The 22609-nt window shown below is 41.5% G+C and overlaps 1 protein-coding gene across 8 annotated transcripts in view; it reads right to left on the bottom strand.

Moving 5' to 3' along the window:
* LRCH1 (leucine rich repeats and calponin homology domain containing 1) overlaps nt 1–22387 on the bottom strand; it is a 252676-nt gene extending 230289 nt beyond the window's left edge. For 6 of the 8 annotated variants that reach the window (XM_080662526.1, XM_080662528.1, XM_080662531.1 and 3 more), the window contains exon 1: nt 21799–22345. In XM_080662526.1, coding sequence (XP_080518652.1) covers nt 21799–22111 — 313 coding nt within the window. In that variant the 5' untranslated portion in view covers nt 22112–22345. Of the gene's footprint in view, nt 1–21798 lie in introns of all 8 variants that reach the window. The other 2 variants (XM_080662530.1, XM_080662525.1) reach the window with 2 other exon arrangements.
* Between the last annotated feature and the right edge of the window lie 222 nt (nt 22388–22609).

The following is a 22609-nucleotide window of genomic DNA, read 5'->3' as shown; positions in this document are numbered from 1 at the left end:
ATTTTGTTCACTACTGTATAGGAAGCAACCATCCCCATTCATTTAGTCACCTAATGAGTTGAAATATTTATTAAGTTCCTACCATGGGCTAGAAACTGTCCTAGGAACTAGGGAGACTAATTACAAGAGAAAAAGAAAAACTAGGTTTCTCTCAGCATTTGATGATGGAGGGGGAGATAACAAGAAAGAAGCAAACAAATAAGAAACAAATAATAACTAATAAGTATTGAGTGTTGCTCATATGTCAGGCACTGTCCTACACTCCTTACATGTTCTGCTCCCAAAAGGCCTCTGAAATAGATACAATTATCATTTTTATTTACAGGTGAGGAGACTAGAGCACAGACAGGTTATGTAACTTGCCCGAGATCACTAGGCCAGGAAGTGGAGGAGCAGGAACCCCAACCTTGGAGATGAGGATCCAAGCTACAGTGTACACTGCTATACTCATCACACATACGGAGATAAGCAGAGGGAAGGGACAAGTTCCTTGGCAGTTCACATTGTTGGATGAATGAATGAAAAAACACAGCTCTTCTTAGTTCATGCAGTGTGAGGGGTAAATGGAGAACTTTCGAACTTAAAAAAGCCTTTTAGTCCTGTGATGTTTCAGTACCTTCTATTACCCATACCCCTATACACTGCCTTCTCACTCTATATTCTACATTATGCCACAAGTTAAAAAGATTTTATTGAGATTTTTCCCTTTAATCAATATAATGATAATAATGGTTATAAATATTTTTGCCAAACTATATCCCATCCTTTAAGAATCATCACTCTTAAGTATTCATATTGCTAAGCAAAATTTCCCTTTACATCACTCTGCTCTCCAACCAGCAACCATTCCTCTCTTCTTCTCTCTCCCTTCTTTCCTCCCTCCCCTGTTCTTCCTTGCCTCCCTCCCATTTTATCTTTTACCAAAAGCTCAGACACCATGCCATATCATAGGCTGTGTCCCAAATTAAAATCACAGAGCTTAAAGTGTTGCAATGAGTCTCAGGACAGCTCAAATAAGATGACAAACGTATCCGGTCAGGGAACCAACCACAGCCTCAGAGGAGCTGCAGCTGACCGGGCAGCCAAGGGGTGACAGTCAAAGTCCTCCAGTCAACAAGTAAAGCTCCAGACTAGGTGAGTAGCACTGACAGCCAGGGGAGGCACTGCCAAGGGTGGGGAGTACAAGGAGGAAGAGGAGTGCAGGGAGTGGCAGACCAAGGGAACAGAGGCAAGAGATATGTTCCCAGACTAATGACAGAGACAGTTGCAAGTCCCAGCACAGATGGAGATTGGGATCAGTGAGAAGATCCCTTTTCCCCCCAAAAAAGGACACCATAGTTCAAAAAGCAGCTACTACCAATGTCACACATACAAACACACCTACAGGAGCCAAGTGTGATATACTCAGAATTTGTTATTTTAATCATCACAGTAACCCCATGAGATAAGTTTTATTATTTTCACTTTACAGATGAAAAACCAGAACTCAGAGAGGTACATGAATTGTCCAAGTCACCTAATAAGTAAGCGATGGAGCCAGAATTTGACCTTGATCTTTTGGACTCCAAGTCCAATACCTAAACAGCAATGATGGTTTGAGACGTCATGGATGGTCACAACAAGAAAGGAATAGAAGCCAGTAACAAGAACATGGTGATTTGAGCACTTCGGTATTTATTCTGGGAGGATTTTCACATCATGTACAATTCTAAGAAGCTCCATTGCCCTGGGAGATGACACAGCTAGCACACTTTGTGAAAACCCAGTGCACCCAGCTAGCACTTCTCCGGGTACTGGGAGCACAAAGGGCCACATCTGGAAGGCAGAGTTGGTGCCCATTACTCAAAAGTCCATAATTGAGTCTCTTCTGGTCCTCATGCCAACAACACACCCACTGCAAACACCACTGCTAACTGTTATCTTAGCACATTCAACAGACTCTATGGATAAAAGTGAAAATAGAGGATATATCCCAAGACCCAGGAACCATACCTGATGTAGACCTGTCCTCTCATCGAATTAGGTTACTTGCACTAACAACTTGAGATTCACAAGGTGCACAGGGCAGTTGGAGAATGTGTGGTTTGATCAACAAAATTCTAACATATGGTTAACATATTTTTAGAACATGAAATAGTTCCTTTTTTGTTTGAGTTTCATTTTTTAATAGTTAATTACTCTGAAGATGAGTTCTATGGTGAGTTTCAATGGTCTACAAATTGACCAAGGGAAGCAGGGGGGAGCGGGTGGAAAATTGGTCACTAGCATTTAACACTGCACTTGAGAAGGACACTGAGAAGTGGGGAGGTCAGCTGATGGAGCAGACTCAGCTGATGGAGTAGACTAACAACAGAGCAACTGCAAAATCTGAACAGGAATTCTAAGTCATCCTCTGCTGTCTTTTAATTGTAGACATTTCTGCTCTACTATCGTAAAATTCAAGAATGTATAAAGTAAATCTTTCAAAAGATACCAAAAAATTTCTGCAGTTGCCATGCCATTTAAGTATCATCTATTCCACCTCATCTTTTTTTGTACATTGTTTCTTCTCAAAATATAACATTCTTTATGGGCTCCACTCTTCCCTACTAGAATATACCTTCTATGTTCATGCTTCTAACAGAATAAAATGAACCTTTTTTCTTTCTATCAACATATAACTAGTTGAAGCTCACTAATAGCCAGCACTGTGCTAGGCTCTGCAGAGAATCAGAAAACAAATATAGATGGAATTTCTCATGCACATAGTGGGGTATCTCTAGGGGCAGAAAGGCCTGGTTTAATGTTGATGTCCCCACTTATCATCAGCTCTGTGTCCTTGAGTAAATTATTTAAACAAAGCCTCATTTCTTTTTGGAGACTATAACATCTAACTCTTAGCATTAGGGTAAAATCATGTGAGATAGTATGTTAAACCACCTCTACTACATGCCCAGTAAAGGCACGCTAAATGACAGTTCCTTTCTTTTCCACTCTCTTGAAGAGATCACAGGAGTCAGTAAAATGTAGGATGTGACCACTCAAGTCAAACTGGATTTGAATCCCAGTGTCTCCATTTGATAGCTATGTAACACTAGCTTTTTTTTTTTTTTTTTCCTGAGACTCAATTTTCTCATCTGTCAAAAGGAAGAAAATATATATCTATATCCTAAGATTCTTGGGGGATTAAATGAGAGAAGCTGCCTAAAGTACTCTAACACAATACCTGACTCAATAAATAAAGTTACTATCATTCTTATTGTTATTATAAGTTGGAGAAAAGACATGAAATTAAAGAACAATTAAGGATCAACTCAATCACTTAAAGTGCCTATTATACACCAACAGCATAAAGTGCAAAAAAGCTGGGGAGGTTGGGGTTTGGGACATCATTGAAGAGGCAGGAGTTATGATTTTGGAATGACGAACAGGGACTGGAGAACTGGAGTTTTATTTTTTTGTTGTTGTTTTTTGTTTGTCTGTTTTATATTACTTGGCAAATGCAGAGAGGTAAGGAGAGGCATGATCAAAGGTGAAGTAGAGGCACTTAACCTGGGACATAAAAATCATTAAAGAAAAAGGCAGCTGGAGCCACAGAGACCCATGAGGAGGGTGAGAGAAAAACCCAATGAAGTAAGCAGGGTGGCACCAGATTCCAGAGGCCCATTATATCCCCAGTCAGGCAGCTGACCCTGGGTGGGCAAGCAAGAGAGAGCTGCAGGAGGAGGCTGGGCCAGGAGTGTGCAAGATCACAGTTATGATGTAGGAAATGTGCAAGTGACCTTCGCATGGTCCCAGTGCTATAGGATACAACCACAGGTCTAGCCCATGTGCTCAACTTTCTCCAGTAAAAGGCAGTTCTAAAGACAACGTCCTTGGTAGGAAAAGTGAACGTTTTAGTCAGACAGCTGGGGTTCAAATTGGCTCCTTCACTTTCCATGTGGGGATATTGATCAAGCTACTTAACATCTATGAGCCTCAGTTTCTGCACTCAAAAAAATTTAAGGTAAATGACACCTACCTTACTCAGCTGAGGGGAAGAATGAGATCATGTCCTCAAAGTCGCTAACACCCAATAGGTGCTCAAAAAATGCTCTTAGGACTTGCACTTCATCATCCCAAGTGACCCCAAAAACCTTGGCTTTGTGTCAGTTTTTTCTATCAATAAAATAAAATGCCACTCATAAATAGAGTTAGAATATTAGTGTGACTAAACAGACAGCTAACAAGCTGTTTCCAAATAGAAAAAAAAATGAAGATCAAAGCATCTGTCCACTAAAATGGAAATATTGGTCTTCTAATAGCAGGCATAGATTCTTTCATGTTCTGTGTTTTAAAACAGCTTGTCAATCAGGGATATGTAGAATGCAAAGAGCTAAAAAGATGTGAAAATGTTCTACTTTTTAAGTTGAATAATGGATATATAGGTGTATCTTTAGTCTACCTTATTAAGGTATAATTTATACACAGCAAAATGCACCCATTTTAAGTGTAAAATTCGATGGGTTCTGACAATGGCATACTCCTGCGCAGTCACCATTGTAATCAGGGCACAGAATGTTTCCATCTGTCTTGTGCCTGCCTGATCACCCCTAACCGCTGGCCTGCCTGCCTGATTGCCCCTAACCACTCTGCCTGCCTGCCTGATCACCCCTAACCACTTTGCTTGCCTGCCTGATCACCTCAACCACTTGCTTGGGGGCGGGGCTAGCCTGGCGAGGGGCCGTGGTGGTTCTGGTCCCTGGTCGTTACACTTATGGTAGCTGGCCTTTTTTTATATAGGATAGATGGTGTATACAGTCCCAGTAGAGTGACCATATAATTTGTCACCCAAATCAGGATGTGTTAAAAGGAGGTGCTATTATTCATTAGGCCAGGGTAAGAGGTATAAACCAGATTGTATTCAGCAAAGCTGGATTTAAGATGATACTACTTATGAGCCTCCTATAAAAGCACCTCCTATGATGTCCACAGTGACCTAAGGTTCTTTTGAAAAAAATAAAAGAGTGTGGCATAGAATTCTGGAAAGTGATTATGTTCGAGAGCTGAAGTCTTTCATTCAAAGGTGACAGGCCTCTTCTAAGCCAGTGGTTGGCAAACTCATTAGTCAACAGAGCGGCAAACTGCGACTCGCGAGCCACAGTTTGACAACAACCACTGTTCTAAACCATGTAGTATTGAGATTACAAACTGGTCTGCCTGCCTGCCAGGAGAAAGAGTCTGAGACAATGGGACACAAGGGGGCACACACACCAAAACTATGAAACCACTTTAGAAGGACCCAGACGCCTGATTATGAAAGCACTTAGCTGGGTTATGCTGTCTTTGTCACTCTATGAGGCAGACATTAAGGGCTCTATCAGGGCACAGTATCTCAGAACCCCCACTGTGCAAATTTCCCTTTAAGATATCAAGTCTTTTTTTTTTTTTTTAAATATTTTATTGATTTTTTACAGAGAGGAAGGAAGAGTGATAGTCAGAAACATCGATCAGCTGCCTCTTGCACACCTCCTACTGGGGATGTGCCCGCAACCAAGTTACATGCCCTTGACCGGAATCGAACCTGGGACCTTTCAGTCCGCAGGCTGACGCTCTATCCACTGAGCCAAACCGGTTTTGGCAAGATATCAAGTCTTTATTAACATACTGTTTGCTAGGACTTTGCAGGTGGGGGTGGGAGCAACAGCAAGTCTTCACAGCTGCCAATTGAATTTCATGAAATGGACCAGCCTTAGGGACATCAGTGAAGTTATAGAATAGTAGTGCTTGAAAGTAGTGCCTAGACCTAGATACAAGAAAGTATTAATTTCAAATATCAGTACAAACCACAGCTACGTGTTTATTACAAGACTATAACCACTGGAATGACTGGCACAACTAAAATCAACTTTGATTTAATCAGGCTTTCTAAAGACCAGACAAAAATACATAATTGCTTTAAATTGCATGCAGAGATTATCATCCACACCTCCAAGGGAAGTGTACAAAGAAAGATCTATTTGCCTTCAATTGCATAGATTCCTTTAAATCACATCAATTTGCATAAACACAAAAACTTTTGGTTATTTCATCATAAACTATGCTGCCATTTTAGCCAAAATGGGCTGCCATGCTATTTCATTTATACAATTGTAAAAATGTATTCAAAGATCTTCATTAAAAAATAAAATGCATTTTTATATATCAAATCAATGGTAACTACTTAATGAAACAGCTTTTTGATGTTGTTGTTGTTGGTCCTCACCCAACTGATTTTTTAAGACAGAGTGGGAAGGAGATAGGGAGAGCGAGCGACAGAAACAGAGAGAGAGAGAAACATAGATGTGAAAGAGACACATCAATTGGTTGCCTCCCAGCAGGGTATCAAACCTGCAACCCAGATACATGCCCTTGACCAAGAATGAAATCAGAGACCCTTCAATGCGTAGGCTGACGCTCTAACCACTGACCAACACCAGCCAGAGTTAAAACAGCTTTTAGAATGTAAACACTTATATTACAAAGGCAACATTCTAAAAAGTAAACTTCCTGATCACTCACCCAAAGGCTATTCATTCTTTTCTCGCTGGAGGGAATACAATCTAATAAATTGTAAATACGCTGTGACATATTATTATAGTCTAACAAAATTTTATACCAAAAATAAAAACCCAAATGTGTATTTATTTACATTGTTAAGTAATACATACCTTGGAGAATTTTTAATACTATTAATTATCACTTGCTTTAAAACACAGTTCTTAGAAATGGAGCTGATAACTGGCCACCACAAACAAGTGAGGATTAGAACTAAACTGCTGTGCCTACACCTGGGCCCTGCATCCACCTTCAGATTAGTGGGGGAAATAACATTAGTACAGAAGCTGGGTCTTACTCAGAGATCTGCTCCTCAGTCTCTGAGTCACCCCAAGGATTGCTGTCAAAATGCTCCGAGCTTATTCTCATTGAAAAATCTCCTCTGACCCAATCCTCCACTCTAAATATTCAGTGGCACTATAAAAAAGCATAGCAGGGGCTCAGGCACTTCAACAGGAGTTCTGATTCCAATTTGGGCTCTGTCTCTACTAGATCTACAAACACTCGGATTGCCTCACTGACAAGTGTCCTTCCCAGCAACAAAGACACTACGTACCCTGCCAAGTGGTAGTGAGAACTGAATGAGGAAACATTCTCAAGAACCCTGGACCTAGATGGTATCCCTATCAGTTCCCTTACCAGTAACTTCAGGGTGATACGGCACCTGTTGCAAAGCTTTTAATGAACTACCTTCTGATTAAAGTTCAAAATAAAAGTTAGATGCCAGAAAAACAGTGAAAAGAGGAAGTATGTTTAAATCTATATATGTATTCTTAAATCTTTGCCTCCTCATAGAAATTTTCTCACTTCTTATAGAAAAATTATTAGCTACTCATCCTCAGAGCAGTTGTTAAGAACATAAAAAGATTCACAAAACTGTTCTTTGCCAAGAGCATAAAAAATCAATTTATTTATTTATTTATTTATTTTTAATATGGAAAAGCTTTTAAATCAATGCAGGACTCTTGCAGAGGACGAAGAGCTGCACTCCTCTCAGGCCCAGCCCCTCCTTCCCCCCTCTCTGATCCCCTGCCCCAAAACAAGCCTTGTTCCCAGCACCCTTCTCCTGAATTCACAGTGTGGCACCAGAATATGACTCCTCACCCTCCACTGGGAGAATTCTTAACTTATTCTGCTCTATTAGCCTTGTCCTCCTCATGATTTCTTTGTCCTGATAAAATCAAATCATACCTAACACTTAAATTGAGGAATGAATGGAAATCACATCAAAATTCAGAAGATGTGGTCCTGGCTCAACCACTTACTAGCAACATAACCCAAGGAAAACCATTTCACCATCTAGTCTGAGATTTCTCACATAGCTCTGAATAGCTAGAGCTGGAATAATAAAAACCTCCTATACTACTATCCTCCAGATGCTGTCAAAAGAATACAAATATCACTTACGCAAACTGAAAACATGTATACTCAAGCTTTCTGGATATTAATACCATTTTATTAATGTCGCACTATTTCTAGGAACATAACTAGTCTTCTTGTGCCTCATAAGATTGAATCTCTTTGCTAAAGATAATGGAGTCTAATACTGGCAAACGTCAGTGCCAAGCACTTTGCACAGATATTCATTCACTTATTCCTCACCATAACCCTATTATTATTATTATTATTATTATTATTATCCCCATTTTATGATGAGGAAACTGGAGTAAAGGGAGGTTAAGAACTAGCCATGTCCTGGTGGAGCCAGGACTAAGACCCAGCCCAGTCTGTGCTCTTAGCCACTGTGCTAATGATACATTGACAACTTGCAGTTATTTATTTTCCTGAGAAAACTATGACACATAATGTCAATGGGAATCAAGGAAGGCAAGTGACATCTATTGATCACTCTACTGATCACCACCGTTATTCTGCCTGGGCACCACACCTTACCTCATGCCTCGTCACAACCCTGAAGGAGAAGAGTGTTTTGATTTTTAACAAATACAAACCTGAATTTCAGAGATTCAGTAACTTGCCTCAAATTCTGAAATTAATAAATCAGGGAGATAATATATAAAAATTAAGCAGAGAAATGTTTAAATTCCTGCCCGTCTCCCTCAGTGGGCATCTCCTGAATCAGCTCCTCCTCGGCCTGGAGGCCTCATCCAGTCCCAGAGCCGACTCCACTGATTTAAATGCCAACCTTTGTTCCCCACAACAATGAGATGGGGGTCTCCAGTATGCTGGGCCCACTGACCAAAGGGCCTGGAGGACGGTAGGGGAACTTCATTCACAGACTGATGCCAAAATCTTCAGATTCAGAACTTGATGTCAGAACTGAGGTTGCATTTAAAAAAAAAAAAAAAAGAAAGAAATCACTATTAACATGAAGGCCCACCTCTGCTAGGGTTAATTAAAGGGCTAGTGAGAGAACCAAACCACCACTTACTACTTTAGTTCCATAGGAAAATACATTCCAAGGTCTAAGGAAAACCTTGCTAATGAAAGACCATGATGGCCCTCTGTTTTGTGAGTTGGGGACTTCCTACACACCTTTTAGTTTTTGGAATCCAATTTACATGGGGCCCAGGCATATCCCCCAAACCACATGCAGTAAAATCCTGAACTAACACATTTCATCTATAACCACTATCAGTTTTATAACTTATTTCCCCAGATGGACCAGATGTTATTAAAGGTTTCATGGTATTTTTGATTCTTTTAGGGATATTCCACATGGCTGGTCTGGGTGGGTTTGACCTGAGAACTCTACAGAGGCAGGGAGGTCTTCCATCCATCCCAATGTTGCCTCCTGGCTCTACAGAAACAGCCCTTTGGTATGAGATTGTGAGACTGTGGTTGGCTCAGGCACCCATCCACCCAGCTGTGTGACTTAAGCTGCCTCGGCCTCAGTATCTTCAGTTATTAAATAAGAGAGAGAGATGTAAATGAATGGTTTCTAGCTACCTAAACTCCCTCTTCAAGCTACAAATCAGATAAATTTGAACCAGATACAGGAAGTTAGGTGGAACCTAGATGACAGCTAGAACAGTTTAGTTACTAAGCTCCTACTACAATTAAAACAAACACGTAGCAAGAGCCAAATGAGGTACTACATACATTAAACATATTTAATACATATATTTACATCCAAAACATTTGGAGTAATATCTGGCAAAGAAAGCACTTGATAACATTGTCTAGTGTTACTATAATCATTGTCCTTACAACAACTCTACTAAGTACATATTATTCCCATTTTACAGGTGAGGAAATGGATACTTAAGATTTAAGTTATCTGGTCAGAGTGACACAATTTACAATGGACAAAGCCAACATTTTAAACATCTAAACTATACTGATGAAAGAAGAGGGAAAAAAGCCATTTTGGCTGAGGGCTGAAAGGCTTTATCTGAAAATGACACTTATTAATGAAAATATCATATGTGTACAGTAATTTCAAATACATTTTTTTTTATTGTTGACACTACTACAGATATCCCCTAGCCCCCTCCTTTGCCCATGCCTCCCCTGGCCTTCACCACACTATTGTCTGACCATGGGCTATGTATACATGTTCTTTAGCAACTCTCTTCATCTTCTTTTATCCAGCCCCCCCAACATCCCTTCCTTCTGACTTCATAACGCATAAAAATCCTGGAAGAAAACATAGCCAATAAAATCTCAGACATCTTGCATAGCAATATTTTTACCAATACATCGCCGGTAAGGGAAACAAAGGAAGAAAAAATAAACAAATGGGTCTACACCAAACTAAAAAGCTTCTGCAAGGCAAAAGAAAGCAACAACAAAATGAAAAGGAAAACTACTGTATGGGAGAACATATTTGCCAATGATACATCTGATAAGGGATATGTTATTTTGTTAATCCTTATGCAATTCTGAAAAGTAGGTAGAACTATGTCTCTATTTTCTTAATCATCCACAGTTCCTTATCCAAGATAGGTGCTCAAAAACTGTTTAGCTTTACTTGTTAATTCCAAGCAACCTTTGATACAATAAAATCCCTTCCAACTCTTTCAGAATTCACGGTAACTCACTCTACCTCTGAATGTATCACTGATTTATCAAACACTTGCAAATTTTGATGGGAAACAGCTTCATCTTTGTTTTAACTCTTGTTGAGAGGAAATTAATAATTCTGGGGATCTGCCTGCCAAACAACAGAAAGACTACGCTCAATTTGAGAGATGGTGAAGAAGGAACGGGGCCCTAGACAAGCCAGAGTCACCCATTTTTAAGTATAAAGGAGGCTCCTTCCCCACTTCATAGTACATTCACCTGCTCAAAAGCATTTACTGGGTCCAGGCAGGAACACAAGCGTGCTGTGCTAGGTCCTGGGATGGGATAGGCCAGGTCCCAGACTTGTGGAAGGGCAGCCATGTACAGGCGCAAAGTCAGTTTATACAGGCTGGGGGAGGAGCTGGAGCTACCAGCTACACCAGAGGTGAGAGCGTGCTGGGCTGAATTGTGTCCCCAATTAAGTCATATTGAAACCCTAACCCCTAGTAGCTCCGAATGTGATTGTATTTGGAGATCAGGCCTTTACAGTAATTAAGGTTAAATGAGCTCCTATGGGTAGGACCTCATCCAATGTGACTGGTGTCCTTTTAAGAGGATGTCTGGACCCACAAGACACACCAGTGATGCGCAGGCACAGAGGAAAAGCCATATGAACACATAGGGAGAAGGTGGCCACCTACAAGCCAGAGAAAGACCCCTAGGAGAAATCATCCTTGCCAACACCTTGGACTATGAGAAATAAATTTATGTTGTTTAAGCCACCCAGTCTGTAGTGTTTTGTAATGGGAGCCCAAGCCAACTAATATAGTGGGTGATGCTGAGAAGTAAAAAAAAAAAAAAAAAAATGCCATCTGATAAAAAATAAGTTCATCACCAAGAAAATGGCAGCAGATCAGCAAAATGTGTACAGGTAGGGGATGGCATCACGAGAGATCCAAGATGATGGATTACTAGTGGAGAGACTGAGTGGACTATAAGTGGGAAAGAAGAGGCAGAATAATCCACTGATGTGTATCTAGCACTTTCTGTGATAGCCATGAAAGGCACATAAAAAATAGGGAAAAATCCTTGCCTAGCCAGACCTCACGGGCCAATAAAGGTGGAAAAACCTTAAACATGGGAAAGTACCAAAAGAGGAAGGCAATAATTATCAAAAAACATCATAAGGAAATAATGCAAAGGTGCCTCAAGGCTTGCAGTACTCAGATCCTCAAGGAGGGGCTGGCAGGGTCCTGTGTGTTGTGAGCAGGCTTAGGCGGTGGGCAAAAGAGAGTGGGGTAAGCAGAATCTTACAGGGCAGAGGGAAGAGGAAGTGGGGGAAATGACCTGCAAGAGTGAAATGAAGGCAATCTAGAGGAAAGCCAAGTCAGGCTGTCTGTGGATAGTGCTATCTTTGAACTTGTCACAGTTGCCTGCAGAGATAAAGTGAATTAAATCAGAGCTAAGTTAATGAAACCAGGTCAGACACACAGATGCTACTCCTAATGCTGTAGGGCATCAACATCAAAAATATGAAAGAAGCCCGCTGGTGTGGCTCAGTGATTGAGCGTGGATCTATGAACCAGGAGGTCATGGTTCGATTCTTAGTCAGGGCATATGCCCGGGATGCGGGCTTGATCCCCAGTGTGGGGTGTGCAGGAGAAGCCGATCAGTGATTCTCTCTCATCATTGATGTTTCTATCTCTCTCTCCTTTTCCTATCCCCTCTGAAATAAAAATAATATTTTTAAAAGAATATTAGAGAAATACATTGTGTAGCAAAACTCCATGTCTTACACTGAAAGGTTGGCTTGCACAAGCCACAGGAGAAGCCAGAAAATTAAAAAACTAAGATGTGGCTTCTTTCTGACCATTTGGAGAGAACAGTGAGGAAAAATTCAAGACTCACTGAGCTGAATGGCTCCTGGCCCTGTTTCATCTTCAGGGTCTTAGGTCCCCTCCAGCAAACAGACTGAGGAAACACAGCAGAAGGAAGAACAGCAAGCATCAAGGAAGATTCCAAAATCATATAGCCTGACTCTGATGGCTTAAAAATGTCCTGGAAGAGTAACAGATATACTATAAATTGAGATGGCTCGGTATCAACATCATATTAATAGAGGAGCAAAAATTTCTTAACAAACAAAAAAATAAAGTATTTCTGTTTTGCAAATCAAACATTGTTCTCTAATTTGGTTTTCTTTTTCCCACTTATATCCTCCTTTATGGCCAGTGAACATATACAGAAATCTGACTATAAAAACATTTCCCTTCTGTTAAAAAGGAAAGCCAAATTCTCACAGTCATCAACTTTCTACTCATGTAAACAATCTTACTTTATTTTTGAGTTACTTTGTGGGAACAGATGGCTTCCAAATGTATGCCTTCTTACTACAGTACATGGAAGCAGCACTACTGAACTCTTAAATTAAGATGCAGAAAACACAGGCATGCTTCAAGTTTGCGTCTATATTAGTAGGCCCAATTTTCCAAACTAAGGTTTACTTGGAATTCTCACCTTTCTTTTTTAACTTTTGCCTTCTCTAGCAGTTTTTTGTTTGTTTGTTTGTTTGTTTGGTTTGGTTTTGGTTAAATACAAATTACATCACACACACACAAAAAATATCTAAAATATAGCAACCGAAAATTCTGGTGCATGAAAACTTCCAGACAACAAAAAATTAGCAGCAATGACAGACTTCTAGACTTCTTATAAGTTATACATAAAGGCATCAGATATGTAAATGTAGTTGGGTTTTATGGTTGACATTCTTAAACCTTTTATGATAGATTATAATTTTATAATTTGAAATAAACACTGCTATTAACACCAATTTACCTTAACTCCAACAACTGACACCTCATTGAAAGTGTTCACAAATGGTGATCTTAGTGGCATTACCAGATCTAAACCCAGGCCAGATTCCCCTGGAGTCTCTCTAAGGCTAAGGCAGAAGTGTGATTTTCCAGAAAGTTAAACCAAACCTGGAAAGTGGCATCACGTAGAGGTTTTTGTGATGCACAGACAATATGGCCTGACTAATGAATGCATAACAACCCTAAGTAGAGTTAATAGCATTTCTGCCATTTAAATTGCCAAATCTCTAGAAAAGCACACTTAATGCAGTACCCGTGGAGAGATGACTTTGGGGAGCTATTAAGAGAAATTAAATGCTGCCCAGTCTAAACAAAAAGTCTTTATATCTATACCTATATCTATAGCTGTATATGTATCTATATCAACAGATATAGATTAGATAGATATAGATACAGACATATAAAAAGGGGAAAAATAGAAAGTACACACAAAATAGGGAAACAATTTATGTTTAAATAAGCAATGATGGAGTTGAATAACAGAATAGAATAAGTCTGTACACACCAGAAGGACAGCAAGAGCAAAAATAAATTGACTTCTGAACTGATCAACATCAACATGGATTCCAAAAGGTATCTATCTACCCTTTAAACGCTTACTCTGAAGAATTGCTAAACCACAGCAGGAAAAATTTAAGTTAGCAACAAAACTAAAAAAAAAAAAAAAAAATTTAGTCAATTATTTAGATAAAGTTTGAAATAGTGGGGTATGCCAAAAATCAAATAAGATGTTGCAGTGACTGACAGACTGTTCAGTGGAATCATTTCAGTGATGAAGGTCAAACCTTGAATGTCCTTTATAAACTGGCACAGAACAAAACTTTACATCCTATGGCCTATAATTGTATATTATATTCTGGAAACATGAGTAGTGTGCTCCTGCCTTTTCAATAAAGAGCAGTCTATCATGCAAACAATGATACGAGCAGTCTGTCTGTGGAGACGGTTTTCACCATACACAGACTAGTGGAAGAGCACATCTGAACATGATTCCCAGCCACCATATAGTATATATTGTCTAAGCTGTTCTAAAAGTTTTTACTTTAGAAGTCTTTACACCTTAACAAGAAGGAAATTAAACCTATTAGAAGAAAAAGATAATATTAGGGTGAAAAAGGATGTGACCCATCACTTGTTAATGGAGAAGTATTTTGAATACATGTAATAAAAATAGGCATTAATATAGTAGTGATTACAATAAATGATAGTTACAGCAGTAACTAATAAATTTAATAGCAGAAAACAATTTGATACTAGGTATAACTTTTTAAGTATGTGATTTCAAAAGTGTCATTCCATTTGTAATGAGAAATATTTATGGCCAAGATTATGGAACAGAACATGTTTTTCAAAACAAAGAGATTTCTCTTTATCAAGTCCTGTGTGAATTCCAATGACTAAAAGAGTCCTAATAATATCCCAAGGACTCCATTGCTATAGAATGGTACTGGGATGGGGAAGTCAGCCTTCAGTAGATAAGCCTGCCTACATACCTCACAGAAGATTCTTTGAATGTGTACAGACATTTGAGAGAGCTAGCTCAGACTAGGGCTTTAGTCCCACAGGCTGACAAATCCCAGGCCTGTGGGCCATGTCCAAATAAAGGGCATAAGAGCCCTATGCTCTGTTACCCATTATACAGTGATAGTCGGATGGGAGGATATGACCATAGGCATAAATGCTCTCTTACTAATTTATTTACTGACCTCAGTCTCTGTCAGGTTCTCACATCTTTCCAACCACAGAATCTTCATAGGCACTTCTATCCAAACTCTCTTCATCCTACAAAACCTAACCCAAATCCCACCTGCGCTATGATGAAAGTCTTCCCTAGCCAGCTTAACTGAAATGGCCTTTTCCTCTGAATTTTGCAGACAGTCTATCTGTGGTATTTGGCATCTCACCTCGATCTGTCTGGAGGTTCCCATGGCTTTCTAGAACTGTTTGCTTCTCCTATATTCCTGTATTGTCTTACACTCTGCATCATCTACCATCCTCTGCACTTGCATATGCAGGACCTCAATGAATATTTTTATGCTTCAATTCTATATTCCTGCCTGCCTAAGCTCTTCATTTCCCATGTAGTCTTTTCTGCTTCCAGCCCTCTCACAAAGATATTGTCAATGATATACTCCACCCTCTCCCTAATGGGACCATTTTCAACAATTGTTCTGCACATCAAATCCTAGGACTTTCTTTTATTTTCTAGAACCTTCTGCAATCAACCTGAGACAGACACTTTCATTTTTCACTCATTCAGATCAATCTGCTTTATTTTAATCATGCAAACACCCTTTTGAACTTCTCCATCCCAAAATGATAATACTTGATAAATCTAGGAGGGGAAAAAAAAAAACATTTTCTTTCCTTATGCACATACTAGAGGCCCAGTGCACGAAATTCATGCACAGGTAGGGTCCCTAGTGGCTGCTGGCTGCTGGCTGGGGCCTTCCTTCATTCTGCACCGCCCCTAGTGGTCAGTGCATGTCATAGCAAGCGGTCAAACTTCCGGTTGGTCAAACTCCTGGTTGGTCGAACTCCTGAGGGGACACTTTGCATATTAGGCACATATATATATATATATATTGGTGTAATACTTTTCATCAGGCTCAATATTATGCCTCTTTATGTTTATTACTAGTCATTGTTTGTGCTATTGTTGTTACAAGCCATTCAAGTCACCTTTAATACAATGCAGCATGTATATTTCTAAAAACAAAGATATCTATACTATAACTCTTCCTACTCATCCTGCAAAATAAATTTGTTCATTATCTCCCCAACCCTCTTCAAGTATAATGAAAACTCTGTAAGAATGGATACAAATAAGTATTTATCAATAAATTCTCTGTTGGTCACTGCTGTATGCCTGGTGCCTAGAACAGTGCCTGGCACTCAGTGGTGCTTGGTGGGTATTTATGGAATGAATGTTATTTTACTGAATCCCCAGATTCTGCTCTTCTCCACCTTTTCCCTGCTTAATAGGAATATAGTAAAAAATGTAAATACTAAAGTGAAATTGTCAAAGTCCAATCACGGGTTCACCATCTACGTCGGGGAATGATCTTGAGCATATTACCTGACTTCTCCTAATCGAAATCTCCCCTGCTGCAAATGATGCTATGAATAGGCTTCTAGAGAGGACTGAGAGGAATAATGCAGATAGCACAGTGCACACACCAAGTGCTGATCGCGGCTCTTTGTTCACACTTCTCCCATTCAGCCAGTGTCACCTGCGTCACCAAGCCTGAGTGGATCTGCCTTTCTTCCTCCCTCTCACTTGCAAAAAGACCAGACCCTGACAACAAAACTACTTTAAATCAAAACGAGTAACTCAACAGGCTCAAAGTGAGAGTCCAAGTTTTTTCCCTATGAAAAATGTGTTTGCATTTGAATGACTGACTTTAGACATCTACTGATGTATACAGGGCCTCTATGTTGCTGTTTTACATCTTCTGTTCAGATAAGCTGCATGGTCCAAGAGTGCAGAGAACTGCACTCTGCATAGGTGGCTGCCAGAAGAGGTACTTTTACAAGGTAGAAACCCAATGGCCTGTATTGTACAATTGAACAGTGAGGAAAATATTTCTATGCCACTCCTATCTTATAAAATTTTTCAAGAAGTACACTTTAATCTTAGGTCTTTAAGGACCTTCATGTGCCATTCTCATTTTAAGAGATATTCTGTAAACTAAATATTAATCTAGGAGGAACCACTATCTTTATTGTATATGCTATTACTCATACTATCCATTCACACAGTGCAAACGGAAGGTAATTTTAACTCTTGCTTTATTTTGATTTTTGTTCTTCCAAATAAGGAAAAGTGCTCAGTAAATGTCTTTAGAACAAAGGACAGAATACATTTGGTTTTCAGACTCATCAAGAAAAAAAAGAGAGGTCTCAATAAATCAATCAGAAATTAAAGGGGATAAATAATTGACACCACAGAAATACAAAGGATTATAAATTGGACAATCTGGAAGAAATGGGTAAATTCCTCAAAACATACAATCTTCCTAGACTGAATCAAGAAGAAACGGAAAATCTGAACAGACTGATGACTACCAAAGAAATCAAATCAGTAATCAAAAAACTCCCAACAAACAAAAGTCCTGGACCAGATGCTTCACAGGTGAAATTTACCAAACCTCAAAGATGAGTTAACATCTGTCCTTCTCAAACTACTCAAAAAACAATTCAAGTGAAGGGAAGGCTCCCAAGATCATTTTTATGAGGTCACCATTACCCTGATTCCAAAATCAGACAAAGATCCTATATAATAAAAGCCTAATATGCTAGGTGTCCGATCATCTGGTTGGCCGTTCAACCAATCAAAGCGTATATGCTAATGATATGCTAAGGCCGCTCACTATGATGTGCACTGACCACCAGGGGGCAGACACTCTGACCGGTAGGTTAGCTTGTTGCTGGGGTCTGGCCGATTGGGACTGAGTGAGATGGGCCGGACCCGCCCTGGAGCCCTCCCATGGTTCCTCCCCACCCTGATCATGCATTGGTGGGGTCCCTCAGCCTGGCCTGTGTCCTCTCGCAATTTGGGACCCCTTCAGGAGATGTCAGAGAGCTGGTTTTGGCCAAATCCCGCAGGCCAGGCCGAGGGACCCCACTGGTGCATGAATTCATGCACTGGGCCTCTAGTGTTCCACAAAGAAAATTATAGGCCAATATCCCTGGTGAACATAGATGTAAAAATACTCAACAAAATATTAGCAAACCAAATTCAGCAATATATTTAAAAGATCATACATCATGATTATGTGAGACTTATTCATGGGATGCAAGTTTGGTTCAATATCTACAAGTCAATTAACATGATACTCCCCCTAAACAAAATGAAAGATAAAAAGCACATGATTATATCAATAGAAGCAGAAAAAGCATTTGACAAAATCCAGTATTCATTTATGATAAAGACTCTCAGCCAAGTGGGAACAGAGGAAACCTACCTCAACATAAAAAAGGCCATATATAACAAACCCACAGTTAACATCATACTCAACAGGAAAAGCTAAAAGCTTTTACCTTAAGATCAGGAACAAGAAAAGGATGTCCATTTTCACCATTTTTATTCAACATAGTATTGGAAGTCCTAGTCACAGCAATCAGACAAGAAAAAATAAAATAAAAGGCATCCCATAATACCCGACACTAATTTTAAAAGAAATATGCACCCTATGTTCATTGCAGCATTATTCACATTAGCAAACCAAAGTGCTCATAGGGTGAAACAGATGATTAGATAAAGAAGATATGGTACATATATACAAATGAATTTTACTCAGCCATAAAAAAGAATAAAATCTGACCATTTGTGAGATTGACCTAGAGCAGTGGTCGGCAAACTCATTAGTCAACAGAGCCAAATATCAACGGTACAACGATTGAAATTTCTTTTGAGAGCCAAATTTTTTAAACTTAAACTTCTTCTAACGCCACTTCTTCAAAATAGACTCGCCCAGGCTGTGGTATTTTGTGGAAGAGCCACACTCAAGGGGCCAAAGAGCCGCACGTGGCTCGCGAGCCGCAGTTTGCCGACCATGGACCTAGAGGATATAATGCTAAGTGAAATAAGTCAGACGGAGAAACACATGTGATTTCACTTATATATGGAATCTAAAGAATATAATACACAAAACAAAAACAGCCTCAGATACTGAGAACAAACTGATGGTTGCCAGATGGGAGGCGGTTCGGGGTTTAGGTGAAAAGGGTGAAGGGATTAAGAAGTACAAATTGGTAATTACAAAATAGTCACAGAGATGTACAGTACTGCATAGGAAATACAGCCAAGAACATTGTAATAACTGTGCATGATGCCAGGTGGGTACTAGACTTACCAGGAAGATGACTTTGTAAATTATGTAAATGTCTAACCACTATGCTGTACACCTGAAACTAATATAAAATAATATCAAGTGTTGCCCTAGCTGGTTTTGCTCAGTGGATAAAGCATCGGACTGCGGACTGAAGGGTCCCAGGTTTGATTCTGGTCAAGGGTCCATGCCTGGGTTGCAGGCTTAATCCCCAGTAGGGGGTGTGCAGGAGGCAGCCAATCAATGATTCTCTCTCATCATTGATGTTTCCATCTCTCCCTCTCCCTTCCTCTCTGAAATAAATAAAAATATATTTAAAAACAATAATAATAATACTGAGTGCCAACTTTGAGAAAAAAAAAGTAACATATATGTGTGTATATATGTATATATATGGCATATACATATACACACACACACACACACATATATATATATACTAGCACACATTTGGTTTACACCCAGCTTTAGACCTGAGGCAAAGATATTTTGCAGAAGCAAATCTTTAACATGTTCAGATACTCACATGTAAAATAGCTAACTACCCTGAATATTCTTAATTTTTATTAGATTGTGGTAAGTTTCCACAAATTTAGGTGACAGTCTCCTACCGTTATTAATATTGCATTTTTTATGGGAGTTACCATTAAGCCTCTTAGTTTAACTCATTAGAATTTTCTGAGCATTGAAACACGTGCAAATGAGGTTCACAATTAAAAACTTGTAAAACTCACAACCTAAGCTCACCACAAGCAAGCAAAAAAGGAATATAGGAATATTTGTAAGCATTTACCACACATAGCAAGTTCTTAACGTAAAGATGTTGTCCCTGCTTTTAAAAGCATAGGTTTTCTCAAAGAAATGCCAACACAGCAGTTTATCCTACTTTGGAAATAAAGGGCAGCATAACTGAAGTAGAGGAACAACTTTCAAACCCCCTAGTGAAGGTACAAGCACATGTTACTATTATTGGTCATGCCAGCTCCATTTTCTGCAGTCATATCTAACCCTTCCATAGTTCATGTACATTCTATGGCAAAAAGTAGAACTTAACAGATTTTTTTTAAGTTAATGATTCAGGCAATTCTTGGAATAACTTCCACTTTAGAAAATATAACTAAGAGATCCTATCAAGAGACTCCCCAGCTGTTGACAGCTCAACTCTGGAAATTCCCTCCTTTTTTGCCTATTCCTGACTGTCCCTAAATCCAAATTACAAAGTTTAATGACCCTGAAGAGCCCTGTTTGCCTCCACTGAACTCAGAACTCTGTCTAAATATTCATTGGGACTCTCCATAGATGTTTATTGAATTAAAGGGAGAAAAAAAAGCACTGGAAACCTAGCTCCAAAAGCCAAGTGCTTGTTCGCCTGAACGAACCGCTTTCCCCACAAGAGGAAACTGGGAGATCTGGAGCTGAGAGTCCATCCAGAATCCAGGGGGTCTGACACTGGGCTCCAGAGGTGATGACAGCCAGAAGGTCTGGGCAGCGGTTCCAAAATGGGGCACTGGGAAATGGTGGGCGCTTGCCAAGATGGAACACTCCCTCAGGGAGCTGAACCGGATGGTAGGAAACCAAGTCAGTTCTGTAGGGATCCCAAGGCCCCAATCGTGTTCCACCGCCCCATTCCTGTTTATAGATCCCACTCCAGGAACTCCGACTACCAAAGAGAAAGCAGAGGTCTCAGAAATATGTCAACACATGACATAACTTGAAAAAGCTGGCTGCTCATTGGCGCGAGTTATAACTTGTCCGGCTTACACAGGAAAACAGGCTCACTTTAATTACTTTCTTTTAATATGCTATGCCGTACCTTCCAGGGCCCCCACAAAGATCAGGTTACAGAAAACTAGGAAGCTTCGGTGGGTAGGACCCAAACCGTGTGGGCGGTTAGCTAAACGCAAGGAATCAGAGCCGACCTCCTGCGCAGTGACTGCGGATTCGGATTCACGACAATCGCAGCGGCTCTTTCCGCGCGTACGCAGGAAGAGGAAGCCTCGGCACCTCCACCCTGTAGACACCGAGTTGCCCTATCGCTTGTGTCGCCGAGAGGGCCTCGCGGCACCACGCCGATGTCCTCGGGTCGGCCAAGGGCGCGCCACCTTTGTCTAGGTTTCCCCACCAGGATGGGCGACGCCTCCACGCTAGGAGGGCTTGCCTGGGTCAGAGGCGCAGACGCGGCGCTCGGGTTCCCAGTCTCAGCGCCGAGCCCAGGAAGCCTGCGCGGCCGCCTGAACCCCCCTCCACTTCCATTGCGCGCCCGCAGTGCACCCGCAAGTCCCAGCCTGGCGACCACTGCCCTGGCGCGGCCGCCACTGGCGGGGAAGTCGGAGTCCAAAACACAAGCCAGCTCTCCCCGGGCTGCACTGCCCGCCGCCGGGCAAGGCGGGGGTCACCATGCCTTCTGCCGGGCCCGCCTCGACTGCGTCCACGCGGTCCCTTACTCGGGAGAGCACCGGCCCCTGGACCCCCAGCGAAGCGACATCTCATACTGGCCGCTGTGTCGGGGAAGGCATGACAGCCAGGCAGCACTTACACCCACTGACTGCCCCTCGGCCCTCTCTCACCTGCCTGCACCGTGTCCGAGAGGTCGTGCCCGGGAGCCGCGGTCCTGGGAAATTCCTTCAATTTCCTAGCGCTGAGGTTCAACCCTCCAGAGTTGGCGGCTTCCTCCAGTGCGCGTTCCAGCCCCCGGTTCAAGGGTAGGTTGAAGCCCCCGCTGCTGCCGCCGCTGCCTCCCGCAACCCCGCCGTTGGCTCCGGTTCCTCCGAGGTGCTGATGGTGGTGGTGGTGGTGATGGTGGGGATGATGATGTGGGTGCAGAGTAGACACCGAAAGGGCAGGGACGAAAGATTGGGGTTCGCTTCCCGGCGTCGCCATCTTCTCCCGGGCCCCCACCCCCACCCGCTCTGCCGCTCCTGCGGCGGGGGGGGCGTCACAGCTTTACCCCGGGAAGGGGAGACGGCACCAGGTGCCGAGTTCCTGCAATGCTCCACCAAGAGATGCTGGGAGAAGGGAGGAGGGAGTGGCAGGCGCAGAACGAGGGGCTGAGGAAGAGGCGGCAGTGGCAGCCCGGTCTCGAAGGTTTCCTGTCCTGGGGAAGCTAAGGACTGCGGCGGCGGCGGCGGCGGTGGCAGGCAGCGCGCATGTGTCTCCGCCCTCCTCTCGGCCGCTCTCCCCTCCTACGCCGGCTGCTCTCTCCTCCTCTTTCCTCTAAGCTGTCAATTCAGCTCTGAGACTTCCTTTGCGGCGGTCCTGGCTAGCCATGGCTGCTTGGCTGCTCTCTGCCCCGCAATCCCGGTACAAGGAGGAGTGTGAGCGCCTGTGCATGGGTTCATTTTCATTTAGACGCCGAACTCCTCTGACTTTCTTTTTGCT

The sequence above is a fragment of the Plecotus auritus genome, assembly GCF_963455305.1.
Source record: "Plecotus auritus genome assembly, chromosome: 3".
Lineage (NCBI taxonomy): Eukaryota > Metazoa > Chordata > Mammalia > Chiroptera > Vespertilionidae > Plecotus > Plecotus auritus.
Note: the sequence above shows the minus strand (reverse complement) of the source record. Positions and strands in the feature narration are given on the sequence as shown.